We start from the raw sequence: 12,687 nt of genomic DNA on the forward strand, positions 1-12,687 counted from the left end.
ACCTTAACAAGCTGGAGCTCTGTACCTAAAGCCAGACCCGGGACTCCCACCAATGAAGCAGCAAGGGCTACAGCCTGGGATTTAGACATTAAATCAACAGTAGAATCACATGTCTCATCAAGGGGCAAGCCACGCCGAGTCCTTTGAACTGGGGCCGGCGTGTATGCATTCCTGATTAAAGTGTGACCAGGGACAACCCCCATTGTTAGTCGACCCAAAGCACAGGGGCCCCCTGAACTATTAGCGGGGACATAAGTAAATGCAGTGAGTCCGCAAATTAAAAACCACCCTCGGGGAAGATACATGTGAGCATATAGATAAGGGGTGGGAGTTGGATGCCCAGAACAGCGCATTTCATGGTTGGTTAAGTTAACACCAACCTTTCGGGCTCCTTTAATACTCAAAAGGAGCTTGCTCAGCTGCCATGAAGGTACTTTCCTTCAGACAAGGTCTATAAATGACTGGACTCTGCACCACATGCCCTTCAGCATGTAGAGGGAAGGTTCCCTCTGTGCCACCACAGCAGGAGTGTGGCTAAAGTGTGGCCCATATGACAGCTCGCCAGGCCCTCGCAGGGCAGGAGTAGGGTGACCAGATGTCCCAATTTTATAGGGACAGTCCCGATTTTTGGGTCTTCTTCTTATATAGGCTCCTATTACCCCCGATTTTTCACACTTGCTGTCTGGGCACCCTAGGCTGGAGGGAAGTGGCCTGGGCTATCCCTGCAGCTCTTTAACTGGAGTTGTGGCCTCCTAGCCCCCAAATAACCTAGACAAGCCAGACTTCACCCAGCATCCTGAGGGGGTGCTGCGCCGCGCCTGCCCCTTGCGCTGGCCACTGCCACCCTGTGCCCTGCTGCACCCCACAGCTGGAGGCTGCGACATTCCCTGGAGAAGCCCCTCACCCCCACCCACTCCCCGTAGAGCCCAGGGGGCAGCTCCGCTCAGCCAGACCAGGGGCCTGCCGCGGCATTTCGGCAGAGAGCGGGGATGGGAATTGGGTGACGCTCCCTCGCCCGGCCCCTTGGGAGGGGGGAGCCTTGCGGCAGAGAGTGCAGCGCGCTGTTGCGCGACGCTCCCTGGGCCCCTTGGTAACGGCCAACGCCGCGGTGGGGGCGGGGAGCGGAGCGGAGCTCGGCGCTGCTTCCCCGGCCCGGCTCTGGCCTGGTCCAGATCGACTCCGCCCGGTTCCCCCCTCCCCACGGCAGCCCTGGGGGCATCGCGCGGGCTGCCCCGCCCCCCAGCCCGTCACAGCACCTGGCGCCCCCTAGTGGGCGGGGTCCGGGCAGGCTCCGTGGCGAGCTGCTCCCTGCCCGCCCGCTGCTTGGCGCCCCTCGAGCCCTGTGCCAGGCTCGCCCCAGCTGCCAATGCCCTTCCCACACTCCTGCCACTGCCGCCCCACTGCCCTGAGCGAGGCTTTCTCCCCATGCCAGGCTCTCTCCAGCCCCTGCCCTTCTGACACTGCCTCCCCACTGGGGTGAGCTGGGATCGTGCCCCCTGAGCCGGGCTCGCTCCAGCCGTCCCGCGCCGTTGGAAGCGCCTCTGCAGACGGCAAGGTTGTCCGGTGATTTCGGACATGGCCTCGGAGGCGGTGAAGGTCATAGTGCGCTGCCGGCCCATGAACGAGCGAGAGAAGGCGCTCAGCTGCCAGGCCGTGATCAGCATGGACAGCCCCCGGGGCCAGTGCTTTATCCAGAACCCGGGGGCCACTGACGAGCCCCCGAAGCAGTTCACCTTCCACGGGGCGTACTATGAGAGCCACAACACTGAACAGATCTACAATGAAATTGCCTACCCGCTGGTAGAGGTGAGTGAGGCCAAAAGTGATCTATGAGCCACAGAGATTCTCCATGGAGAATGGGTGGCTTGGGAGATTGGCAATGGCCGGCAAGGCCTTTCCATCAATTACTGCAGAGTTAAGGGCTGGCCCTAGGTTTTTTGCCACCCCAAGCAACTGCCAAAGCAAAAAAAAAAGGGTCCGGAATGCCACCCCTGAAATTGTGCTGACCCAAGCTCGTGCTTGGTTTGCTGGTGCCTAGAGCCAGCCCTGGCAGAGTTTAAACTTTCCTTAAAAAATCCTACAAAGTTTTAATCTTTATGGTTCTGAAGAAAACCCACTGAATGTGACCTCATGCTGCACTGTCTCCTTGATTCATAGATTTGAAAGCCAGAAAGGACCATTGGGATCATCTAGTCTGACCTTCTATATAACAAAAGCCATGAAACTTCCCAAAAATAATTCCTATAGCAGATTTTTTAGAAAAAAAATCAATCTTGATTTGAAAATTGTCAGCGACCCTTGTAAATTGTTTGATGGTTATTTACTCTCATTGTGAAAAATGTACATCTTATTTCCAATCTGAATTTGTCTAACTTCGACTTCCAGTCATTGGGTTGTATTATATCTTTCTCTGCTAGACTGAACAGCCAATTATAAATATTTGTTCCCTATGTAGGTCATTACAAACTGTAACCAATCACCTCTTAACCTTCTCTTTGTTACACTAAATAGATTGAGCTCCTTGCATCTACAGTAGAACCTCAGAGTTACGAACTGACCGGTGAACCCCACACCTCGTTTGGAACGAGAAGTGTGCAATCAGGCAGCAGCAGAGACAAAAAAAAAAAAGCAAATACAGAACTGTGTAAACATAAACTTCTAAAAATAAAGTCAACATTAGAGGTCCTTTGCACTCTTCTGACAACTCACAGCCAAAAGGGCTATCTGGACCCGCTGATCTTAAAATGTCTAACTTTAGTAGCTGCTGTTCAACATCCTCCTGAGAGATCTAGTAGTGGAATGGAAAGAGTGTAATAATCATCATATGATGAGACTACATCATCTGTTTTTTCCCAAGTACTGAACAGAAATATTTATTGGTAATTTCTACATTATTATTGATCATTCTACCATTTGAATTTAGCGATGAACGAGTACCATGGTCAAGATTCTTTTATGCTTCTAATATACTCAAAAAACTCATTCTAACTTTGCTTAAATATACTTGCCATAGATTTCTCTGTGTGTCCCTTTTCTTAACTTCTGGTTTATATATATTACTATCAACTTCCCTCTTCTTTAATTTATGTATTATTTTTTTCATTTTTTATAGCTGCTTTCACTTCCCCTCTAAACCAAGTCAGTTTTTTTAATCAGTACGATCTTCTTCCTTGATTGTGGCTTTTGGGGCATAAAGTGTTCTTAAACAATTCCAAAATATGATCGATCATATTTTTCTAATTAAATTTTTCCTCCCAGCTGATTTGGCAGATAATTGTTTGCAGCTTTGTGAATGTGGCCCTTTTAAAGCACAAAGTATACATATTACTGGTTTGGACTTTATTCTGTTTGCACATTATAAATGTGACCAATTCATAGTCACTTGTACCTAAGCAACCATTAGTTTTTAGTTCTGTGATCAGTCCCTCTTTAGCTGTCAAGATGAGGTTTAATACAGAGTCCTCCTGTGTTGATTGCAACACTTTTTGAGTTAGGAAATTGTCATCTATAATATTTGGAAATTCCAAGGATGTTTTAATACTGGCAGCCAGTGGAGGGATTAGCCTCCCAGCCAACTGGGGGACCCCTGGAAAAAATCCGCTGCCACCGGTGGAAGCCCAGAGGCCCAGCTGCCAGGCGGGCAGGGCTGGGGAAGCCCCTGCACCCTGACCTTTCTCCACGGCAGCAGAACAGGGTGGGGGAAGTCCACACACACACACACACACACCACCACCCATCCCCAGCAGAAGCTGCTGGGCACCAGGGAAGGCCACCCCACCCAACCTGCCCTCCAGCAGAAGTGCTGGGTGGACAGGGCAGGAGAAGCTCCAGTGCCCCAACCCTGGTCCCCCACAGAAGCGTGGGGGGGGGGGGTGGCAGGGGAAGCCCCAGTACCTGGACCCCCACTGCGGCCCTGGGACAGCGAACCGCGGCCAGTGGGAGTTGCGATCCGCCTAACCTGCGGATGCAGCAGGTAAACAAACCAGCATGCCCCCTGGCGGGCTTCAGGCCAAAGGTTGCCAATCCCTGCACTACAGTAAACTGAAGAACGTTAGCATAGTATTTCTCCTCTGCTCACTCAAAGGCATCTCTGAAGCTGGCAAAGGAGGGGATGACCTCAATCAGCAGGGGGCTGGGAGGGCTTCACAGCAGGGGGCTGAGCAATTCACCAGGGCTTTGCCCTTTTCCTCATTTACAGCTCTTCGCAGCCTCTCTCCCTAACCATGTTTCAGTCTCTGGTGAATTGGCATGTGGTTCATTTTTTTCAAAATCTCTGTTTAGTTATTATTGCCATTGCATCTGGGGAATCTTGCATTCAGTTTTTTTAAAAATCAGTAAATCCGTCACCCAGTGGTGATTCGTAAAGTTATATCTATTTCATGTCTTGCTGAGATGGGAAGGAAGGAAGGAAGGAAAGGTCACTCCAGGGCCAGCTCTGGTTTTTTTGCCGCCCCAGGCAAAACAAAAAACAACAAAAAACCCGGCAGGCCTGTCGGAGCGGCGAAGGGAAGGAAAAAAAAAACAACCTGCGGGGCGGCCAGAGCGTGGGTGCAGGGGGACTCCCAGCCCTGCAGACACACCCTGGGCAGCGGAGTGCGCACCCCGGCTAGCAGGGAGGGGAGAGAGAGAGCAGGGGGGCAGCCAGGGCTTTCTTCAGCAGGGCGCTCGCCACGCCACCTGCCAGGAGGGCTCCGCGCCGCCCAGGGAAGGACGCGGGCTGCCCTGCCGGGCTTGCTACAGACCTGGCACCGCTCCCAGCAGGGCGCTCCCCTCCTCCGCGCTGCCGCCCCCGACAAAAAGAAAAAAGAAAAAAACCTGTGGGGGCAGCCGAAGCGGCGAAGCAAAAAAAAAAAAAAGGATTGGAGGGAAGCCGCCCCTTGGAATCTGCCGCCCCAAGCACAAGCTTGCTCGGTTGGTGCCTGGAGCCGGCCCTGGGCCACTCCCTCCTTTAGCCAGCTTTGCAAAGGATGAATTTGAGTGAGTAGATGAGAAATAACATTCTTATCATTATTCTAGGATTAAGACTTCCCTTTTAGCCACAATCAGCTGGAGTTCCATTTGTTTCTCCGGTCCTCAGAGTATCTTCTGATCTGCAGCAAAAGTATCCTAATTTTCTATACTATCATCAATGGGCCCTTCCTGTTTTGACCACCTCTGTTCTGTCAGCCCCTGGGGTGTGAGAGAAACCAGTGCATTTATACAGCAGTGAAATGTATTTTATTTTATTCTCTTAGTCTATGGCCTGAGCTAGGAAGCTTGTGTTTTGCCCCTACTTTTCTTCCGCTTCAGGTTTATTTTTCTGGGTTTTGGATGAGATGTAAAACCAAGTCCTTGGTTTGTAGAGATAAAGATCCCATGGGACTTTCCAGAAGAAATTCAAAATTCCAGCTCAGGTGTTTGCGTTCCATCCACTTACAGATGACATTGCAATTTCTTTGCTCACCCAGCAGTTTCTCGCCTTCCCTATAAAAGCACTGTTAGGTGATAGAATAGAATCTTAGTAGCTTGATTCAAAACATGTGAAGGACGAAGATAATGGCTATTTTCTTTATGTTTTCCTTGAATTTTCCAGGGTGTTACTGAGGGCTACAATGGCACCATTTTTGCCTATGGCCAGACTGGCAGTGGGAAGTCATTTACCATGCAGGGCATTGTGGACCCTCCTACACAGAAAGGCATAATTCCCAGAGCATTTGAACACGTTTTTGAGAGCGTACAGGTATGTAGTGACATGAAATGGCTGCTGTAGCAGGGACTGTAGCCCAGATCCTCAAAGGTATTTAGGTACCTAATTCTCATTGATTTCAATAGGAGTTACGTGCCTAAATATCTTTGAGGGTCTGGGTCTATATGTTATAAGCTATTTATTAATAGGTTTTTCTACAGTATTCACTGCCATAGTATCTGAGCCCCACAAACATTAATGAATTTATCCACACAACCCTATGGCAAGGTAAGGAAGTATTATATCCCATTTTACAGATGGGGAAACTGAGGCACAGAGCGGGAAAGTGACTTCCCCAAGATCACACAGGAAGGCTGTCACTGAGCTGGGATAGAACTCTGATCTCTTGAGTTCCTCCTCAGTGCTTTAGCCACATTCTTCCCACCCCCAAATTATCAGTAGGGTAGCAGGAGACTTCCTGTCAACTTGCCAAGAACTTCATATGATGAGTACATGAGCACTGAATGCAGTTCTGGTTGGCTGAGTGTGTATGATTCAGTAATGGGCATATGTAGAGTCCAACAGAGTCCTTGAGATTTGGGACTCAGGTGCTGTTTACAGCTCTACCACATTTACTGTGTGACTTTTGGCAAATTAGTGTTTCTCTCTCGGCCTGTTTCCATATCAGTAAAACCAGGATAATGCCTAAATCTTAGGAAGTTGTGAGGCTTAAGTCATTAATGTTTATAAAGTGCTATGAAGCCCTCTGCTGAAGGGTGCTAGAAAAGGACAAGGTACTTTTACTCCAAGCTGAATATTCTCGATGCTGTGTATTTACCAGTGTAAACGAGCCCCTCACACTAGGTCTACACCTCTCAGTGTCTATGTATTGTATGGCAGGAGTTTACACTGTGAAAGGTCCCATATAATGTGAACTAAATAGTTAATCTGCAGACTAAGTATTTTTTAAAAAGCCAAGGGGGGGTTAGGCACCCAACTGTCATTGACAGTCAATTGGCGTTTAGGTATCTAACTCCCTTAAGCACTTTTGAAAAACTTCCCCTAAAATCCCATCTCTTGTTTTTGTACAGTGTGCTGAAAACACCAAATTCTTGGTGAGAGTCTCTTACCTGGAGATCTACAATGAAGACATAAGAGATTTGCTAGGAGCCAACACCAAGCAAAAGTTGAAGGTGAGGAGATCATAAAATAATTATGGCTAAATGAGGATATGCTTTAATTTGCTCTGACTGCTATCAGGCATGCCTAATAGAAATGAGGGAGAACCCAGCAGAAACTTTTTGCAGAAACTGAAACATGAAGCATTTAAGATGTGACAAAAACTGTTCTTATTATGTTTAGTGAGTTTTATCTACAGTCTGGTCCCATTCCCCCAAATCTCATACTTTCCTTTATTGTCTGAGACCCAGTTTGAATACACTCTTGTACATGAAAGTAGAGTGTGCTTCAAATCAATGTTGAAAGTTATCATCAATGTGTTTTTACCCTGACAAAAGGTTAGACTCAGCTGCTCTCTGCAATTGATTTCAAAGTTCTTTATTCTTGATGGTGGCTATTAGAATATGCAACTCACAAGACCAAACTTACTTCTGTTATTTTATGTAGGTACAGTATTTGAATTTAACGGAACACGTACAAAAGAATGCCTGTGACTGGTTCCTGCCACCTTTGGCATCAATTTAAAATGCAATACAAAAATAATTACAAAACCACACACACTCTCTCTCTCTCTCTCGTGGGATCTGAGCCCAGGCCCTGGGAGAGGTGTGTGCATGCATGCATTTTCCTTTTTTAAAGGGGATGCTTTAGGTGGAGCCCTGGCTAGTAGCCACTGGACTTGACCAGAGCCATGGCGGAGTGGCAACTCCTGGTCCTGGGGTTAAAAAATAGCTCTGTAGAACTGACCTTATCATTATTTGTCACTCCACCAATTTTTGTGTGCAAACTTTACCAGCAGTGACATTTTCTTCCAGTTCATTGATAAAGATATTGAGTAGCATTGGACCAAGAACAGATCCCTGTGTGGAGCCCCACTAGAAAGGCTCCAATTGCGTGATGAGTCCCCATTTAGAAGAACTTGTTGAGGTCTATCAATTATCCAGTATGCATAAGGGCTGCAGGACTGGACCCAAGGTCCTAGCTTTGGCCTAGGAGGTGGGAATCCGCCTCAACTTTACAGGGAGGCATGAAAGGAGTTAGGATGCTGAAAGTGGACACATGGAAAGAAGGGGTCAGGAGAGAGGATACACAAGATCATAGGGAAGGGGAAAGATGTAATGAAAACAGAGATGTAAGAATGAGGGGGATTGTGCAAACCCTTAAAGTGAGGCTGAATTGCTCAACTTAGAAGGAGAGGGGAGCCAGAGAAGGGATTTGTAGGGGCCTGGAAGAACATTAGATTATGTCTAGTTAGGAATATAGGACACCTAACTGGATGGACCATTGATCTTGTCCAATGTGGCAAGTCCTATCTTACAGTGTCCAGTTCCAGATGCTTCAGAGGAAAGTGCAAGAGGTCTCCAGTGCACCATTATTGAATAGCCTGCACATAGGGGAAGTTTCTTCCTGATGCCCATAAGTTAGTATCTGGTTCATGCACTGAAGCAGGAGGGTTTCTGTCCCTTATCCATTTTTAATCTTATCTAATGTGACTGTGGATGATCTTATTATCTTTAAAAATGGCTGATCCTTTATTGACAGGATACTGCAGAGGTACAACTCCCCCATTGGAATGCATGGGAAAGGCAGGAAGTTTCAAAGATGTAGTACAGTAAAATCAATACAATTAATAATTCTATTGATTGTTGTTTTACAGTAGCTTTGCAAATCTCTGCCCTTCCCATGCATTCTTGTGGGGAGCTGCATGTCTTCTCTTCTAATTTACATGCCAGCAAGATTGTCAGTATAAGGAAAACCAAGGTACTAGCACCATCTGCTGCACAGAAATGTTGAAACTGTGACAGAACTTTAGCATGTGCCTGGCCCTATAGGGGTGAAATCCCTGGTGGGTCCCCATTTCCTCCCTCTGCAGAGAGAGTGTGTGTGTTTAGGGAGAAATAGGGTTCAGTATTTTAGAAAGAGCCTCCTGCACATTCCTGCTTTTTGTTCCACATCAATAATGACATTGGTTTCCATGATGACTGCTGTTGGCACAGGCAGGGCAGTGCTTGGGCAGAACTGTTTCCACGGTAACACACGCTGGTGACAGCTTCTGGCTGTAGCTGCTTTAACAGAATAATTAAGTGAGTCAGTGTCCTGTGGAGACCCAAAGCCTAGGCAGATCTTCTGCCCCCTGCAGCCCTACATGTTTCTCCTCTGAGATCCCATTAGTATTATTAATTGTATTTGTTTCCTTTTAATGTTGGTGACTCCTGGCCACCCCTGCACCCCAGGGACTCACAGTCACTTGCCATGAAATAAAGCCCTGCAGAGAACAGGCCTCACTGAGCTCTGCTTGGAAGACATCACACTCAGTTGAAGTGCAGTGTCAAGTGAGTGGAATGTCCTTATTCCCCCCTAGTAGGCTAAGTACAGCTTCCTCCCATGCAAGGCAGTGCCATTCCTTCAGCCGATCAGAGATGGGCATTGGTGAGGACTTCGCCAGGGACTACGCTTCCACAGCACTCCTAACTTTAACCATCCCAGTCACCCGATTATCATATATCACAGTTAAAAGCTATAGTATAGATCAGGGGTCAGCAACCTTTTGGAAGTGCTGTGCCGAGTCTTCATTTATTCTCTCTAATTTAAGGTTTCGCGTGCCGGTAATACATTGTAACGTTTTTGGAAGGTCTCTTTCTATAAGTCTATAATATATGTAACTAAACTATTGTTGTATGTAAGTGAATAAGGTTTTAAAAATGTTTAAGAAACTTCACTTAAAATTAAATTAAAATGCAAAGCCCCCCGGACCGGTGGCCAGGACCCAGACAGTGTGAGTGCCACTGAAAATCAGCTTGTGTGCCGTCTTTGGCACGCGTGCCATAGGTTGCCTACCCCAGTATAGATTGACCTAACCCTGATCCTGTAACTCGGTTACCCAGGCAGCCCAAGGCTTTAGCTTGGTTAGGGAACATGGCTAAAGTCCTACCTACACTACAATTTTTAACTCTCTCATAACCTGATTCTGTTCTATTCTAGATAGGTTCTTATGGTGCATTTATCACAGTAGTGTCAGAGTGCTTTCCAGCAGTGCATTAAGCAAGGTGACTAACATCTGTCACATGTCTGAAATCACATCAGGATAACCATGTTGTAACTTGGTCCCCCGACTCAGTTATTTTGTGGTGTAGATAGGGTCCTAGTTGTCAGCTCAAATGATGATGGCCATAACTGTTTGCAAATGATTTCAAATACATTTAAAAGCCCCAATGAGAATGGAGCCTAAGTGGTGTTTGTGATCCTAGTGGGCTATTCTGATCACTTTTTCCTGTGATGGATTTGATGGATCACGCAAGGCTATAAAAGAAGAAACATGTACTTTAGTAACGTCTTTTATCAAAAGTCCCCTCTGCGCGAATTTTAGTTGCTGGGAGGATTCTATTAGAGATTTAATGTATTGGAGATATCTCTCTCCAGAACAGGACTTTGGAGTCACCTAAGAAAAACTGACACCCAAGATTTTATACTTGTCCTGAGCATGATGGGCAGGATTTTGAGAGTTTAATCAATGCCGTGTAGATGCCCATGTGGTGTAGAGGGGATCAGTAAAACACCTAATATCAGTATCCCTCACTATTGTATCTCAGGGCTTGTCTACAGATGTCAGGTTTCCCTCCCTCTGAACTTTGGGGTACAGATGTGGGGACCCACATGAAAGACCCCTTACGCTTATTTCTAGCAGTTTAGGTTTAAAAACTTCCCCAAGGCACAAATCCCTTCCTTGTCCTTGGACGGTATTGCTGCCACCACCAAGTGAGTTAGACAAAGATTCAGGAAAAGGATCACTTGGAGTTCCTATTTCCCCAAAATATCCCCCCAAGCCCCTTCACCCCCTTTCCGGGGGAGGCTTGACAATAATATACCAACCAATAGGTTAACCAGGTGAGCACAGTCCAGACCCTTGGGTTTTTAGGACACTAAAAACCAATCAAGTTCTTAAAAGAAGAACTTTATAATAAAGAAAAAAGTAAAAGAAGCACCTCTGTAAAATCAGGATGGAAGGTAATTTTACAAGGTAATAAGATTTAAAACACAGAGGATTCCCCTCTAGGCTCAACTTCAAAGTTACAAAAAGCAGAAATAAACCTCCCTCTTAGAATAGGGAAAAGTCACAAGCCAAAACAAAAGATAAGTAATAGCAAGGAAATGCATTAGATTACAATTTTTGTAATATTAGATGCTTATTTCAGGTAAGGTTTTAGGAAAAAAAAATTTTCCTTCCCTAGTCCTTCTCTGTCCGAGAGAGAAACACAAAGAGAACCCAAACAAAATCTCCCCCCCAGATTTCAAAGTATCTTCTTTCCTTATTGGTCCTTTTGGTCAGGTGCCAACCAGGTTATTTGAGCTTCTTAACCCCTTACAGGTAATGGAGGGATTTTATGCTACCCTTAGTTGTATGTTTATGGCAACTTAAGTCGATGTAAGCTATGTTGTGAACCCACCGCCCCGAGCAACATAAGTTACATTGACTTAAAGCTGTGTGTACGCTTCGCTGTGTCACCGTGAGACACTCTCCCAACAACATAGCTTCTGCCTCTCATTGTGGTGGAGTAATTTCGTTGATGGGAAAGTACTCTCCTGTCAACGTAATTCATCTTTACCAGATGTGCTACATCAGCACCGCTGCAGCACGGTAGTGAAGACAAGCCCTCAAACACTTGATGTAGTCAACTCCCTATAACCAGAGACACGAGCCATTTGCTATGGCAGATGAAAACCTTGACATATCTTCTTAATGTTTGAAGTTGAAGACGCAGCTATGGGGCAGCTCAGAGTAGGGGAGCAGGGCACCATGTGACACTGGAGATGCCTGAGCTAAGCAACAAACTCTTGACTTTAGTTCCTGTTGCATATAGTCTGTTTCCTGGTTACAGCCAAATACAGTTGCCTGCTACATTACAGCTGTGTAGTGGGGTGGGGCAAAGCCTAATTATTGAGCACCTACTGAGCACGGTGCAACCTCCAAGTTGGTAGGAGATGTGGGTGCTCAGCAGGTGCACAGCACCCCTCAGGAGTTGCTTCGGAGTGCTGTTCTGTAGCTGGCAATGAGATTTTTGCTGTAGTGTCCCATTATGCACATAACTGCCTTTTCCTCCTTTCATATGCAAAGCGTGTGCAGTCCTCGGGCTCCTGGAAAATTTCCAGAGTGGTCTGTAGTGTTTCAGAGTCCTACTGTAACCTGTGTTCATGGATCCATAGATTTTAAGGCCAGAAGGGACCGTTCTGATCATTGTGTTGTGCTCTTCCTGCTTGCAGCTGAAGGAGCACCCAGAGAAGGGGGTGTATGTGAAAGGACTCTCCCTGCACACCGTGCACAGCGTGGCCCAGTGCGAGCGCATCATGGAGACGGGTTGGAGAAACCGAGCAGTGGGCTACACCCTGATGAACAAGGATTCTTCCCGCTCCCACTCCATCTTCACCATCAACATGGAGATCTATGCTGTAGGTAGGTGCCAGATTCCTGGGTCAGGCCTTTGGGAGACTGAGCATAGAACCAGCCTGTGCAATCTGGTGGATAATCCCAGAATAAAAACTGGCGCTTGAATACAGCTGAGCAAATCGTTGATTTTTCTGTTCTATTGCTGAACCACAGTATCTGTGGGGAAAAAATCGGTTTGTTTCTAACTGAAACTGAATGGTTTGAGTTTTTTTCACCAAAACAAAAACTGAAAACATTCCATGTGGGTCCAAATTAAATGTTTTGAATGTCTGTTCAAATGGACATTTTCAAAATGTTTTGTTTTGATTTTTTCTAAGGTATTTTGACCTTTTAAAAAATGTTGTTGTCTGGTTTTTTTGGCCAAAACAATTTGTTAAATTTGACCAACATTTGCAAACGG

The 12,687-nt window shown here is 46.6% G+C and overlaps 1 protein-coding gene across 1 annotated transcript; it reads left to right on the forward strand.

The window, feature by feature from the left end:
• The first annotated feature begins 1,484 nt into the window (after positions 1–1,484).
• Positions 1,485–12,391, forward strand: LOC123358859 (kinesin-like protein KIF17). Its single transcript, XM_045001014.1, has 4 exons — positions 1,485–1,806; positions 5,573–5,719; positions 6,757–6,858; positions 12,104–12,391. The coding sequence occupies exons 1-4, from the start codon at positions 1,576–1,578 to the stop codon at positions 12,389–12,391; spliced, it is 768 nt and encodes a 255-aa protein (XP_044856949.1). The 5' UTR covers positions 1,485–1,575.
• The last annotated feature ends 296 nt before the right edge of the window (positions 12,392–12,687 follow it).

This window comes from Mauremys mutica, unplaced genomic scaffold (genome assembly GCF_020497125.1).
Source record: "Mauremys mutica isolate MM-2020 ecotype Southern unplaced genomic scaffold, ASM2049712v1 Super-Scaffold_100098, whole genome shotgun sequence".
NCBI classification, from domain to species: domain Eukaryota; kingdom Metazoa; phylum Chordata; order Testudines; family Geoemydidae; genus Mauremys; species Mauremys mutica.

Coding starts and splice junctions, on each gene's coding strand:
- LOC123358859 (XM_045001014.1), top strand. CDS start 1,576: ATGGCCTCGGAGGCGGTGAAGGTCATAGTGCGCTGCCGGCCCATGAAC. Junction 1,807..5,572: donor TTGCCTACCCGCTGGTAGAG/GTGAGTGAGGCC, acceptor TGAATTTTCCAG/GGTGTTACTGAGGGCTACAA. Junction 5,720..6,756: donor ACGTTTTTGAGAGCGTACAG/GTATGTAGTGAC, acceptor GTTTTTGTACAG/TGTGCTGAAAACACCAAATT.